This window comes from Staurois parvus, unplaced genomic scaffold, assembly GCF_062004578.1.
Source record: "Staurois parvus isolate SC_StPar_1 unplaced genomic scaffold, SC_StPar_1.0 ptg000196l, whole genome shotgun sequence".
Taxonomy (NCBI): Eukaryota; Metazoa; Chordata; class Amphibia; order Anura; family Ranidae; genus Staurois; species Staurois parvus.
The window spans coordinates 3,488,426-3,504,254 of NW_028317992.1; the positions used below are offsets into that span (position 1 = coordinate 3,488,426).

The 15,829-nt window shown below is 43.9% G+C and overlaps 1 protein-coding gene across 4 annotated transcripts in view; it reads right to left on the reverse strand.

Annotated features, from left to right (window-relative positions):
• Window positions 1-15,829, reverse strand: part of FCHSD2 (FCH and double SH3 domains 2) — a 376,810-nt gene that overhangs the window by 127,165 nt on the left and 233,816 nt on the right. For all 4 annotated transcript variants that reach the window (XM_089678013.1, XM_089678011.1, XM_089678012.1 and 1 more), the window contains exon 7: window positions 5,128-5,182. In XM_089678013.1, coding sequence (XP_089534139.1) covers window positions 5,128-5,182 — 55 coding nt within the window. The remainder of the gene's footprint in view (window positions 1-5,127; window positions 5,183-15,829) is intronic.

A 15,829-nucleotide genomic window follows, 5' to 3' on the forward strand; every position in this document is an offset into this window, starting at 1 on the left:
ATAGCAGTCAGACATCACTAACCTGATCATTCACTGTTTTTGGTAGAAATTATATTTCTACATGGCAAATAATTTACTAGCAAGTGTAGTAGAATAGAAATCCAACACACATCAGCTCCAGGAAGATGAAAGAAGGTGTAAAGTTCCCTGTGAGGACTGTTACAATTAGAAGACGCCTATGTGAAGCCAAGCTATCTGCAAGAAGCCCCCGCAAAGTCCCACTGTTGGAAAAAAGACGTGCTGAAGAGATAACAATTTGCCAAAGAGCACATTGACTGGCCTAAAGAGAAATGGCGCAACATTTTGTGGACTGATGAAAGTAAGATTGTTCTTTTTGGGTCTAGTGGCCGGAGACAGTTTGTCAGATGACCCCCAAACACTGAATTCAAGCCACAGTACACTGTGAAGACAGTGAAGCATGGTGGTGCAAGCATCATGATATGGGGATGTTTCTCATACTACGGTGTTGGGCCTATTTATCGCATACCAGGGATCATGGATCAGTTTGAATACATCAGAATACTTGAAGAGGTCATGCTGCCTTATGCTGAAGAGGAAATGCCCTTGAAATGGGTGTTCCAACAAGACAACAACCCCAAACACACCAGTAAACGTGCAACATCTTGGTTCCAGACCAACAAGATTGACGTTATGGAGTGGCCAGCCCAATCCCCGGATCTTAATCCAATAGAAAACTTGTGGGGTGACATCAAAAATGCCGTTTCTGAGGCAAAACCAAGAAATAGAGAAGAACTGTGGAATGTAGTCCAATCATCCTGGGCTGGAATACCTGATCACAGGGGACAGAAGTTGGGTGACTCCATACAACACAGATGTACAGCAGTTCTCAGAAACAGTGCGACTACAACCAAATATTCATTAAGTGATTCAAAGGAAAGCAAAATCTTCAAACATTTTTCAGTTTATATAGTGAATGTTTGAGTTTGTAAAGAAGAATACAAACACTGCGATTTTTTTTGAACCGTCTAATATTCACTTTTCTTCAATTTTTTTTAGAGAAACACAAATTTGATCTATTTTTCTTCATGTTTTGATTTGGAATAGAATGTGTAGTGTTCCCAATGCATTTGTGGTATGGAAATAAAAGCTCTTAGAAGGATTTTGAGCTTTATTCACTTTTTTCAACACACTGCTAGCATTGTGAACACAACTGTATGTACCAAAGGAGAAAGCCAGGGGAAAGTATCCAACATCCCCCCCCAACAGAGTTTTATCCAGGAGTTCAGGGAAGAGGGGCACCATGGATAACAGAGATAATGGAGGTTCAAGGTCCACGTAAATGCTCTTGCATTTGTTTGAGTGAGAAAGAGATTTTTTTTCTGTTTCATCTCCTGGAAAGGATATGAAGAGAATCCTCCATTGAAATACAGCACAAAAAACCCCCCCAAAAAAACCCAAACAGCGTTGAGATGCACTTTAAGGCCAATTCTATCCCCATGTCCCTCTGTGTTCTTTCACTGTTTCCATGGCAATGCAGCAAGGGGCCGCCGTGCAGAAGAGGAGTTCAATACCTTCTTCCCAAAATAATCTAGAACCTTCAAATGTGACAAGGGCAGTGCTCACCGTCCTTACCCACGTCCCTCACAGCTCATTACCCCAAACATAACAGAGGCTCTTTAATATGCCAGTACAGGCAAACTCATGATTGGCAAATTATTGACAAATTATTTGAAACTGAATAAATTGCAAAAAAGCGATTGTAATATGTATAATGATCAGTTATTCTGCATTTATTTGAATATTGCAGTGAAGCTGAACTATTTGGAAGGAAGACTGGCGGATGTGGCTTTCAGTATGGCAAAGTTGCCTTCTATATTCAAAGGGGATATTAATCAAGAAAATTAGTGATGGGATTAGTCACAAATCAGGCTGCATCTCCTCTGTAACCCTCGGTTCTCACCTATGTGTTTTCTGCAGTGTCTTGCAGAAACACAGTACAGTCCATTTAACATGATTTCCTATGGGACATGTTCACATCTGCGAGTTTTCACCCAGTGCCTTTTTTGGAAAGGGTCAGGGACTTTCTTGAACGCAAAAAGTTGCGTTTTTGGTTCTACAGACTTCAATGGAAATTCAGTAGAAAAGCATGTATTGCATTTTTGCTGTGTTTTAAATCTGCCTAGTAACAAGAAAAAAACAAAAAACAAAAACACCCCGCAAAACGCATAAAAAAATGCGGCAAAAACATGTTAAAAACTCAACGCAATGCAGAAATGGCTCAAACGCAATCTGCATAGGTGTGAACTTAGCCTATTAGATTTACAGACCTGTGTGTTTGAATTCCTCAGCAGCTGAGTGCAACAGTTTTCAAAGTTCAAAGAGATTTTCACTGTAAACAGCTGTACAATTAAGGAATGGTCAGGGACAGGTTTCATTTAGCAAAAGAAAAAAAAAAAGGCTGCATCTCCTCTGTAACCCTCGGTTCTCACCTAAGTGTTTTCTGCAGTGTCTTGCAGAAACACAGTACAGTCCATTTAACATGATTTCCTATGGAACATGTTCACATCTGCGAGTTTTCACCTGGTGCGTTTTATTTGGAAAGGGTCAGAGACTTTCTTGAACGCAAAAAGTTGCGTTTTTGGTTCTACAGACTTCAATGGAAATGCAGTAGAAAAGCATGTATTGCGTTTTTGATGTGTTTTAAATCTGCCGAGCAACAAGAAAAAACCCCCCAAAAAAACTGCAAAATGCATAAAAAATGCAGTAAAAACATGTCAAAAACTCAACGCAATGCAGAAATGGCTCTTCCCACTGATCACCAATGTAAAAGGGGGCATTCTTCCCACATGGCTCAAACACAATCTGCATAGGTGTGAACTTAGCCTATTAGATTTACAGACCTGTGTGTTTGTATTCCTCAGCAGCTGAGTGCAACAGTTTTCAAAGTTCAAAGAGATTTCCACTGTAAACAGCTGCACAATTAGTGCAATTAGCTACCACCTCCCCCTCACTCCCCCTCTCTGTTGGGGTCCCTCAAGGCTTTGTCCTCGGGCCCCTTCTCTTCTCCATCTACACCTCCTCCCTTGGCCAACTCATACACTCTCACGGCTTCAACTACCACCTCTATGCCGAGGACACACAAATCTATCTCTCAACCCCCCACCTCACCCTCTCGGTCTCTGCCCGAATCACACACCTACTGAGCGACATATCAGACTGGATGTCGCTCCACTTCCTTAAACTGAACCTCTCCAAAACCAAGTTTCTTGTCTCCCCCCCCCCCCCCCCCCCAGCCCGGACACCACCCCCCACTGACTTCTCCATCACATCCAACAATGCCACCATCAAACCCGCCCCGCAGGCCAGAGTACTTGGGGCTGGAAGGATAGATTGGAGTCCAGAATGACACCAAGTCCAATCTTTAACAAACTCATGCAGACTCCACGTCCGCAACATCGCCAAAATCCGCACGTTCCTAACCCCAGAAACCACTAAACAGCTCATCCACTCCCTCATCATATCACGACTCGACTACTGCAACTCCCTCCTCACTGGCCTGCCTCGCCGCTGGCTATCCCCGCTTCAGTCGATCCTGAATACGGCTGCCAGACTCATTCACCTTTCCAACCGCTCCGTTTACACCACCCCCCTCTGCCAATCCCTCCACTGGCTTCCGATTGCGCAACGGATCAAATTCAAAATCCTAACGCTGACGTACAAAGCTGTCCACCATACTGCCCCGAACTACATCACTGACCTAATATCCAAGTACCGCCCAGCACGCACACTCCGCTCCTCACAAGACGACCTTCTCTCTAGTTCCCTGGTCTCCTCCTCCCATGCCTGCTTCCAGGACATCTCCAGGGAGTCACCCATCCTCTGGAACTCCCTGCCCCAACCCATCAGATTATCACCTACTCTCCTCTCCTTTAGGCGCACCCTGAAAACCCATCTCTTCAGGGAAGCATACCCCACCCCCTGCTAACTTGCTGACCTCCTCCACTCTTCCTACCACTCCATCCCCCACAGCTATCTCCTCCTGTACCACTCCCCTCCCTCCTAGATTGTAAGCTCGAAAGAGCAGGGCCCTCAATCCCCTCATGTTTTGCATTGTATTGGTATTGTTCTGCACATGTTCTGTCCCCCTTTGTAATGTACAGCACTGAGCGAACTATTGGCGCTTTATAAATACTGTATAATAATAATAATGGTCAGGGACAGGTTTCATTTAGCAAAAAAAAAAGGCAATCACAGTAACCCTGTGACAGGGGCAGACTGACAACTCATGGGGCCCCCGGGCAATAGGGGATCATGGGGCCCCCGTGTCCTTGCCCACACCCAAAAAAAGTCTATAAAAAAAAAAACAATGAAAGGTACCAGGGGCATCTCATGGGGCCCCCTACTGACCCCGGGCCCTCGGGCAGTGCCTGAGTGCTCGAATGGTCAGTCCGCCCTTGCCCTGTGATAAATCAGTTAAGACAATCCAAGGAGAAGAATGACATCACTCCAGACGCTAGACAAACCTTGCTCTCCACAGAAATGCCGGACGCGAGCCAAAGAGCCTGTTCTCGCTCAGAATCAAACATGCACCAGAAAATGAAAGCAGAGGACGAAAGCTAGATTTGGACTGGTGTCACAATGTGATGAAAAATAATGATATTACTTTCCAAAGGAAACCTCATATTAGGCAACCACATGAATTGTGCCGGGGTAAAAACAGCATTTGAAGCAGAATGTCACTATCTCAGCCAACAATGGCTATTTTTAATCCTCATTCCGATAGGATCATACTTGTTTTAAACTTTTTTTTTTAATTTCTTCAGTTGCTTCCTGGTTTCCAGGCTTAGGAAAGTGATGCCATACATATCAAGAATCTTTAGCAGGGGCTTTCTAGCTAAGCACACCCTCCGGCCTGCATGCCTGAGCTAAGGGCAGATGGATTCCAGGAAGTAAATGCTACATGAATTATCTACCTTTACTCAAGATGACCACAGTCAGAAATGCTGGGGGGGGGGGGGGCTGTTTTTATAAGTGTTTCTCAACAAAATAAAGACTGGAGAAATGAATGGATGGGAGTTTGCTTTGAATATTAAAAATAAATTAAATAAATTTGGTTTGTGGTGTGTAGTTCAACTTTAAGTAAATTCAACATCTACAGACAATTACCTTCACGTTGGCCTTCTGTAAACTTATCCTTGATTGGAACAAACTAAGTTTGGATCTGTGAAGAGAAAAAAAAATATTGTGAAAAGTTGAGGATACAAAGTGCGAAGTCATGGATCAAAGAGAAAAGATCACAGAAGACACACCAGACTCACCTACAGCCAATCTGATAAAACAGAGATACTAAAGAAACATACTTTGGGTACAAAACTAAATCCCCCGGATATTTCACAGCAGATAAAATGTTTCTGTAACTTTTATTTATTTATTTTTTCAATAAAATAGGAAAGGGTTCTTCGTATTACAGACATTTATATCGTACTAACAATTCGCACAGTGCTTGTACATTCACATCAGTCCCTGCTTACAATCGCAGGAAGGTCCCTATCTCACATCCATGCATACCCCTAGACACATATACTAGGGCCAATTTAGACAGAAGCCACTGACCACCCCAGTGAAAAAGGGGCTTTCTCGCCACTGACCACCTCAGTGTAAAGAGAGGCCTTCTCGCCACTGACCACCCCAGTGTAAAAAGAGGCCTTCTCACCACTGACCACCCCAGTGTAAAAAGAGGCCTTCTCGCCACTGACCACCCCAGTGTAAAAAGAGGCCTTCTCGCCACTGACCACCCCAGTGTAAAGAGAGGCCTTCTCGCCACTGACCACCCCAGTGTAAAGAGAGGCATTCTCGCCACTGACCACCCCAGTGTAAAAAGAGGCCTTCTCGCCACTGACCACCCCAGTGTAAAAAGAGGCCTTCTCGCCACTGACCACCCCAGTGTAAAGAGAGGCCTTCTCGCCACTGACCTCCCCAGTGTAAAGAGAGGCTTTCTTCCGACTGACCACCCCAGTGTAAAAGGGGCATTCTCGCCACTGACCAACCCAGTGTAAAAAGAGGCCTTCTCACCACTGACCACCCCAGTGTAAAAAGAGGCCTTCTCGCCACTGACCACCCCAGTGTAAAAAGAGGCCTTCTCGCCACTGACCACCCCAGTGTAAAAAGAGGCCTTCTCGCCACTGACCACCCCAGTGTAAAGAGAGGCATTCTCGCCACTGACCACCCCAGTGTAAAAAGAGGCCTTCTCGCCACTGACCACCCCAGTGTAAAAAGAGGCCTTCTCGCCACTGACCACCCCAGTGTAAAGAGAGGCCTTCTCGCCACTGACCTCCCCAGTGTAAAGAGAGGCTTTCTTCCGACTGACCACCCCAGTGTAAAAGGGGCATTCTCGCCACTGACCAACCCAGTGTAAAAGGGGCATTCTCGCCACTGACCAACCCAGTGTAAAAGGGGCTTTCTTGCCACTGACCACCCCAGTGTAAAAGGGGCATTCTTCCCACTGACCACCAATGTAAAAGCGGCATTCTTCCCACTGACCACCAATGTAAAAGGGGCATTCTTCCCACTGACCACCAATGTAAAAGGGGCATTCTTCCCACTGACCACCAATGTAAAGGAGGCATTCTTCCCACTGACCACCCCAATGTAGCAGGGGCATTTTTTCCACTGACCACTCCAATGTAGAAGGGGCATTCTTCCCACTTACCACCCCAATGTAAAGGAGGCATTCTTCCCACTGGACACCAATGTAAAGGGGCATTCTTTCCACTGATCTTTAATGTAAAAGGGACATCCTTCCCACTGACTACCGATGCAAAGGAGGCATTCTTCCCACTGACCGCCCCAATGTAAAAGGGGCATTCTTCACATTGACCGCCCCAATGTAAAAGGGGCATTCTTCCCATTGACCACCCCAATGTAAAAGGGGCATTCTTCTCATTGACCACCCCAATGTAAAGGAGGCATTCTTCCCATTGACCACCCCAATGTAAAGGAGGCATTCTTCCCACTGGACACCAATGAAAAGGGGCATTCTTTCCACTGATCACCAATGTAAAGGGGCATTCTTCCCACTGATCCCCAATGTAAAGGAGGCATTCTTCCCACTGGACACCAATGTAAAGGGGCATTCTTCCCACTGATCCCCAATGTAAAGGAGGCATTCTTCCCACTGGACACCAATGTAAAGGGGCATTCTTCCCACTGATCACCAATGTAAAAGGGGGCATTCTTCCCACTAATCACCAATGTAAGGGAGGGATTCCTCCCACCCATTTGTTCGACAGGGGTTACCTGAAAAGTATTTTAGGAGTTCCTCTGAGGTAAAAAGGTTGAGAAAGGATGCTCAAGACGGAGAATAGATTAGCCGTTATAATCCTGCTGTCTTTCTGCTCAACAACTGCTGAGATAACCACAGAGGGTGTGCATTGTTTTTAATGGGTCTGTCCATCTATACTGTGAAAAGGAACAGTAAAGTACCACCACTGCATATTATTATACAGTATTTATATAGTGCCAAAGGGTTTGCTCAGTGCTACGCAGAAAGCACAGCCTAAGGAGCAAATATGGATGCCACTATGTGCCTACAACTTATCCATTCAAACAACATATTTTGAAGGCATTCACATAGTAAGAACCATGCCAAGCTGATCTCTTTTACAAGTACTAATAAAGCTTTGGACAGACTATGCACTCCTTTTCCCTTTATTGTTAGCTTGACAGATATTAAACTCCCAAAAAACATATTACGGTTTCCTCCTGCATAGGCGTTTGGAATGTCCCCGGCACAATGCATACTTAGGAGCAGATACAACAGAATAAGGAGCCCCTACATTTTTATTCAGCAAATCCCTCGATTAGCCAATATTCCGTAATACAAGTCTCCATCTCCGGAACACATTCTATTTCCACAGCAGATGCCTTGCCAGTGTAACCAGAACGCACATGGCCAAATCTGAGATAATCCCGAGTCCTTTCACACAAGAGTTGCTAATCCAGCGTGGGTTCACCCAGAGAGCATACTGACAGCAAATCTGTGCTTGGAGAATTATGTCAGCTGACATTGCTGCTTTCTCATAATGCTAGTTGCCTGGCTGTCATGTTGATCTAGTAGCCTCAATACAAGAAATCCAGGAGTTCTGGACTTCAATATTTTTCACAGAATACGGAAGTCAGAGACCAGGAGTTCTGGACTTCAATATTTTTCACAGAATACGGAAGTCAGAGACAGACTAATTTTTAGACGCTGACCTTCAATGACAACCACATATATCTTTGTTTTGGTTCCCTTTAAGGCCATCTACTTATGGTATTAATGGGTGGGATACTGCAACACATGCAAGTGCACCTTTCATGCAGCACAAAGGCAAAGCACGTGCATTGCTGCATACCCAACTGGTGGGCCATTTTGGTGTATTGGTAGCCCAGTGGTTTAAAGTGGTGCTCCACCCAAAAGGGGAAGTTCCACTTTAAGGACTGCTCCTCATTAAGGATTAGCACCTTAGGGGATCGGGTACCCGATTTTGATAGGTACCCGCTCCCACGTCCGGTCTGATCACCTAGGCAATCGGAAGCAGAAGGTGTTCTCCCTCCCTGTAGTCTTTTGGGACACGTGACAGGTCCCAGAAGACTACAGGACCTTTCATGAAGCGCAGCGCTACTCGCGCATGTGCAGTGGGTACCCGGTTGTGAAGCTGCAACTATTACAGCCGGGTGCCCACACTGAAGATGCCAGCCTCGGGGAATACAGGGGACACACTACGGGACCGAGGGACAGGTAAGTGGCTGTTTTTTAAAAGTTTTTGTAGCTGCTGACTTTTATTTTTTGATAGGTTGAGTGGAACTCCACTTTAAAGTGTCTGTAAACCTCAGACATAATTTCTATTGAGTTTACTTGCCCCTCTTCAAAGCACTAAGTGTCATTCCTCTCCGCTTTCTAGTTCCTCTCCCATCAGCATGAGTTACTTCTGATAAGTTTTCCTAACACTGAAAGCTAAAAAGGTGACAGGGGAGGGATCTCCAGCACACAGCCTGTGATTGACAGCCACAGCTCTGTTTCAATATGCTGTGAGAAGGGGGGAGATTATCCCTTTCTTCCAATCAGCTTTCAGAGCTCTTGTACAGTGTGTAATTGCAGCACCCCTCCCCCGGCTTTGTGAGTCTGTGAAAAATTATTTTCATCTCTGAGTTTTACAAAGAAATAAATGACAAACAGCTGCAAACAAACAGGTACAACTTATGAAAGAGGATTTGTTCCACCTGTGTGTATCACCTGAGGCCAGCCACTTCACTTGTTACAGGTAACATTTAAAGCAGAGTTCCACCCATTTTTTAAAGTGCATCTCTGTACATTGTACCTGTGTTGTAAAGCACGATTTGGATAATTTTTTTTTTCATATTATAAATACCTTTAAATCCACTTTTAGGACTGCAGTTCCAGTCCCGGCCGCCTAGGCGGCGTTCTAAGGTGAATCGCAAGCTCTCCTGGGATGTCATGTCTTGTATCCCAGGAGTCCTTTGGGTTCCTGGTGACTTAAGATTGCAGTACTTCGAAACTGGAAATCATGTGAATGGGAGGAGTTTGGCGCCATTTTAACGAAGGCCTGTTTGTGGAAGACTTGTACGCTGTGTGCTGCGGACTGCGCTGTTCTGTTAGCTGGATTTGCACAGTGTGTCAGTACTGCGCAGGAGCGTGATCGAGTGGTGCATGCTGGGATAGCCAGCAGCACCAATTCCAGGAAGGAAAGACCTGCGGGCTTCAGATGCCCACAGCCATCATGGCGCCTACCTGCTTCCGAGATCCAGGTAAAGTTTAATGTATTTGAAAGTAATTACAAGGCTATAACTAATAACTTTATCCAACTGATAATGCGCACGGAAAGGAAATCCTGGGTCTGCTTTTAACCATTTCAATACCGGGCACTTTTCCCCCTTCCTGCCCAGGCCAGTTTTCAGCGCTCTCACACTTTGAATGACAATTGCGCGGTCATACAACATTGTACACAAACTAAAATTTTATCATTTTCTTCACACAATTAGAGCTTTCTTTTGGTGGTATTTAATCACCGCTGAGGTTTTTATTTTTTGCTAAATTAACAAAAAAAGACCGAAAATTTTGAAAAAAAAAAAGTTTTTCTTTGTTTCTGTTATAAACGTTTGCAAATAAATGTTCTTCATAAATTTAGGCCGAGATGTATTCTGCTACATGTCTTTGGTGAAAATAACCCAAATTAGGATGTATTATTTAGTTTGTAGGAAAGTTATAGAGTTCACAAACTATGGTATAGATCTGAATATTGATCAATCCTGAAGTACTGACAGCCAATCTAATTTCTTGAGGTCCAAGAATGTCAGAACAGTACAGATATCCCCCAAATGACCCCTTTTTGCAGAGTAGACAGTCCGACGTACTTCATAAGAGGAATGGCGAGTTTTCTGAAGTTGTATTTTTTTTGTCATAATTTTTCAGAAAACGAAAAAATTAAAAAACTATTTTCACTATTTTTTTTTACATACTGTCACCAGTGCAGTACAGCGTCATCATATAACTGGCATGGCGGTGAACAGGGACACTGACTGGTGACAGTATGAACCAAAAAAAATATATATTTTTTTATTATTTTTAATTTTTTGTTACTTTTTATTTTTTTTAAAGATTTTTTTTCTTATTTTACTATGACCAAAGTAGTACAATGTTACCATAGTAACATTGTACTACTTTGGGGAAGTGATCAATTTTTTTTTTTCTTTTACACAATTTGCTTAAAGCAAAGAATTACTTTGCTATAAAGCAAGCATTTACCTGAATGAAATCGATTCATTCAGGTTTTTTTTTTTTTTTTTGTGCTTAGCTGTGATTTGGCCACAGCTAATCACATGACATGTGCATGTGACCTGCTGTGACCATTCACAGCTAGGCAGTAGTATACAACGGATGGCATGAATGAAGCCATCCATTGTATACAACGGTCATGTGACAGTTCACATGGTATCGGCAACGGGGGCCGGTACTCAGATCTGTCATCGGCTGTGTCTGAGGTACACGGCCGGTGACAGATCGCACCGCTGCACGGCTCTTCAACCGCGCGAACTGCGCATGTGCGGGAGGACGCCAAATGGCATGCACCCGGAAAGCTGGAGCATTTTTGCGACCACCAAACGGCTATAGGCCGGGCGGCTAATGGTTAAAAAAAATTCTATTATTCTGGGGATTGGAGCTCCACTTTAAATAGGCTGCCTTAACAAGTGACAGACATATTAACGCGCCACACAAATGTAAATGGGCCCTTAATGTTTGCAATGACTGCGTTTCATACATTTTATGAATTGTATGCATTTTATACAATTCCTCGGCTCCAGTTTGCCTTATAGCACACAATATTTATACAACTGTGTCTAGAAAGGGAATTCTTTTTCAAAAACTGGATAACTGATGTAGAGAGTCAGCTGTCAGTGCAAACTTCACCGCATGCAGCTCAGTGTCATTGCACAGGCATACATGGTCAAAGCTGGATACGTCACGGATATGTAAAGCCCAAATCTGAGTTTAAAGTGCTCTCTACTGCATTCCCCTGGGAGTCCAGGGTTAGTGGTACCAATAATCAGTATTCACAGGAAGGTGTGGATCCGTGGAGTCTTTTCTCTGTATTACACTTATCCTAAAACATTTTTTGGAGCACTATTTGCATGTTTAACCCCTTGCCTACCGGGCACTTATACCCCCTTCCTTACTAGGCCAATTTTCAGCTTTCAGCGCTGTCGCACTTTGAATGACAATTGCACGGTCATGCAACACTGTACCCATATTACATTTTTATCATTTTTTTCTCACAAATAGCTTTCTTTTGGTGGTATTTACTTGCCGCTGGGTGTTTTACTTTTTGCGCTATAAACAAAAAAAGAGCAACAAATTTGAAAAAAAAAAAAAGTTTCTTTATTTCTACAGTATTATAAAATTTTGCAAACAGGTAATTTTTCTCCTTCACTGATGTGCGTTGATGAGGCTGCACTGATAGGCGGCAATGAAGGGCACTGATACACAGCACTAATGAGGTGGCAGAGATAGGTGGTACTGATAGTCAGCACTGATAGGCGGCACTGCTGGGCACTGACTGCAGCACTGCTGGGCACAGGTGAGTGGCACAGGTGGGTGGCACTGATGGGCACAGGTGGGTGGCACTGCTGGGCACAGGTGGGTGGCACTGCTGGGCACAGGTGGGTGGAACTGGTGGGAGGCACTGATGGGCACAGGAGGGTGGCACTGATGGGCACAGGAGGGTGGCACTGATGGGCACAGATGGGCGGAACTGGTGGGTGGCACTGCTGGGCACAGATGGGTGGCACTGCTGGGCACTGGTGAGTGACACTGCTGGGCGGAACTGGTTGGAGGCACTGATGGGCACAGGTGGGTGGCACTGCTGGGCACTGGTTAGTGACACTGCTGGGCACAGGTGGGTGGAACTGGTGGGAGGCACTGATGGGCACAGGAGGGTGGCACTGATGGGCACAGGAGGGTGGCACTGATGGGCACAGATGGGCAGAACTGGTGGGTGGCACTGCTGGGCACCGATCATGATGATCAGTACCGATCCCTGCTCTGAAAACTCCCGGTTATCGGCACTACTTTCCCCACGTTCTGACAGCGTGAGGAAAGTACAGCCGAGAACCGGCAATTGCATTTCCCTGTGATCAGTGTGTCATTGGACACGGCTGATCACGTGGTAAAAAGCCGCTGTGATTGGGCTTTTACCACATCACGTGATCAGCTGTGTCCGTAGGATACAGCAATCACAGAGATCGCCGGGTGCTCGTGCTGGGATGATGTCATATGACGCCCTCCCAGAACTGGCCGGCCGCAATGTAGCTGTCATTCGCCTATCTGCGGTTGGCAACTAGTTAAAGAGGACTTTCTTTGTTTTTGGTTTCAACACTTTTTGTATTTGGACACAAATTTTATTTTTTTTTCATTTTGGTGGTTTTGGACAATTATTTTAGAACCACAGAATTTATAATGATTTGTGTATAATTATTTTTGATTCATTTCATGTTTTGCGAAGTTTTGTTTCACTGATTTTTTGATTTTTATCAATCTGTTTGATTCTTATCAAGGCATAGCAGCATTCACTTTCAAATTTTTCACAAAGTTCTTGTGGCGCAGGTTGTTTATGTTTTAGTATATTACAAGCAGAAGTCAATTCTTTTATTGCACAACATTTTTGTTGTTCATACAGTTGTGATATTATTTATCAGCTGAAAATATAGCATTTTCAGCTGTGATAAGTTAAAAAAAAAAAAAAAAAAAAAAAAAAAAAAGCTTACTAGCACTCACTCTTGGGATGCCTTTATTGGGGCCTTGGGTCTGACATTAAATCCTACGAAGTCTGCCAAAATGCCTATAAATATTCTGAGCCCAGTCTGTAATTTATTGAAAACCAAGAATGTCAGCCTCACTCCCCTTAGCTCTTCTTGCAATATTTTTTAATAATCGATTAAATGACTGCATAGAGCGATATCACCAGCCTTCCTTGATGCATTTCACATTCCTGGCTTGCTTGTGAGCAATACAGGATTGGTGAATCACAACAAGGTTTTTGGGTGGAGATATCCCTGTATGCCGTCAATTCATTATTGACAAAATAGTGCAAGAAGAGCTAAGTGGAGTGCAGCTGACATTCTTTCATGTTCTCAATGGAGAGTGGAGATGGACTACTATGGCTGGCACATAGGTTGTCCATGTACGAGAGGCCAGTTTTGAGCATAGATATGGATGTGTGTGTTTGTGTCCCTGGAAGCCAATTTTGATTTCCTGTGGTTCCTGAATAAAGGACCCTATCTTCATATAACCCTTACTCCTAAATCCCTTTATGACCATAATTTTACATCTGGAATCCAGACGTTAACATGTTTGCTCAATGAGTGGTGTTCCTTTCCCAATAATTTTTCCCCAAAAATTTTGTATCAAAAAAAGTCACTAGAGCCAAAACTGTGTGAGCTGACTTTTGTGGTGTGAAATCCCATATGTCATTTGTTAAATAATATACAGGATAGCCAGCAGTGAAAACACCAACGGAATCCCCACTCTAGTCTGGTGAGGATGCTTCTGGAACATATAATATTTGAGTATGAAGATTGAACATCCACACTGAAATGTGAGTCCAAATTAAGGTTTTATTACTACCAATGTTCTGTATAACGGGTGCTACCGTATACGCGGGTAGGGGACTTCACACCAATCCCTTCATCAGAGCTTAAAATATATTGAACCCGCTTGTATGGACTGAAAACTCAGTAACGTTCGGCAGCTGTTATAAAGGACTATCTAGCAGTTGGTTGCTGTTTACGACAACCTCGGAGTGTTACCGTTCCATATACTTTAGGCCCTGATGAAGTGGACAATGTGAGGTCCAGAAAGGTGTTGACTGTATCACCTATTATACACTACATTGGGAATAAAACCTCATTTTGGACTCTAACATATTACTGAGGTGCTTCCATCTTCAGACTCAATTATTATTTTTAGATACTTTATGAGGTTTCTGTGGCAGTCCCTCAGTTTACAGCCCACATATCGGCTAGATGCCCCATTAGGATGCCACGCGTACAGATTTGCCAAACACACCAATAGCATCTAAGAATCCAGAGCCATCAATCTACCACTCCTGGAGGGTGTATAGGATGAGTACTCAACTATGGACATGGCCCTCCTGACTTTGGTTAAGGCATTTCTGGCACAAGGAAGTAGAATCTGTTTCCTCTCCAGATAACAATGGAGATATGAGACCAGACGGGCAGAGCTTGTGGCTTCTACATGGCCTGGTGTGAGAATCAGATTCTATTACAGGAAATGAGGCCTTTGTCTCAGTGCGGCTGTGCTGATCCGAGATAGGGATGCATTCATGCTCCATGTTAATTGAAGGTATGCCCAACCTTTAAAGACCACCATAACTCTACCCTACAGATAGGGATCTGCGGCGTCCACATTCAGTAACACTTTCCTGACCACAAAGCAGTCAGCATCACAGGATATATATGTAGAAAGTGATAAAATCATTTTTTCCCCCTAGGAATCAGACTAGAGCCTACAACTGAGGACAGGAAACTATTATGTGTGTTTTCAGGAATGTTCTATTATTATTGTAAAGGACATTGGAAAATAATGAGACACCCGCAAGTTCTGCATGTTTCATACACAGCGACTGACTGAGCAGATGGCTGCTTATCATGAACATAGGCAAAGGATAATATACAGCTTCCAAATTTCAATTTATTTTTTCTATTTTTTAATTTATTACAGGTACTTATCTAGCGCCGTCAATTTACACAGCACTTTACATTGACATATTATTGTACATTGACATCAGTCCCTAACCCTCAAGGGGCGTACAATCTAAGGTCCCTAACTCCCATTCATACATACACATACTAGGGACAATATAGACAGAAGCCAATTAACCTACCAGCATGTCTTTGGAGTTTGGGAGGAAACCCACACAGGCACAGAGAGAACATGCAAACTCCATGCAGGTAGTGCCAAGGTTGGGATTCGAACTAACATCCCTAGTGCTGCCAGGCAGAAGTGCTAACCACATAGTACCAATGTACTAAGATCAAATGAGAAAAAGGTACAATTTGATTGGCTGCTGAGAGTTACTACTTGCTCTTTCTTTGTCCCAGGAGATTCATCCTCTTTACTGGCGTGGCTGACCACTGTCCCTGGCACAGTAGGAAAAAATATATAAAAATAAAACCTAATTATAGAGTTGTCAACAAAAGATGCCGCAAGAGGAGATCTTCCAATAGAGACTGTGGTTCTGGTGTTGGGATTTCCCCCAATTTTGAAGAGATTTGCTCTCACTTTCTCACAAAG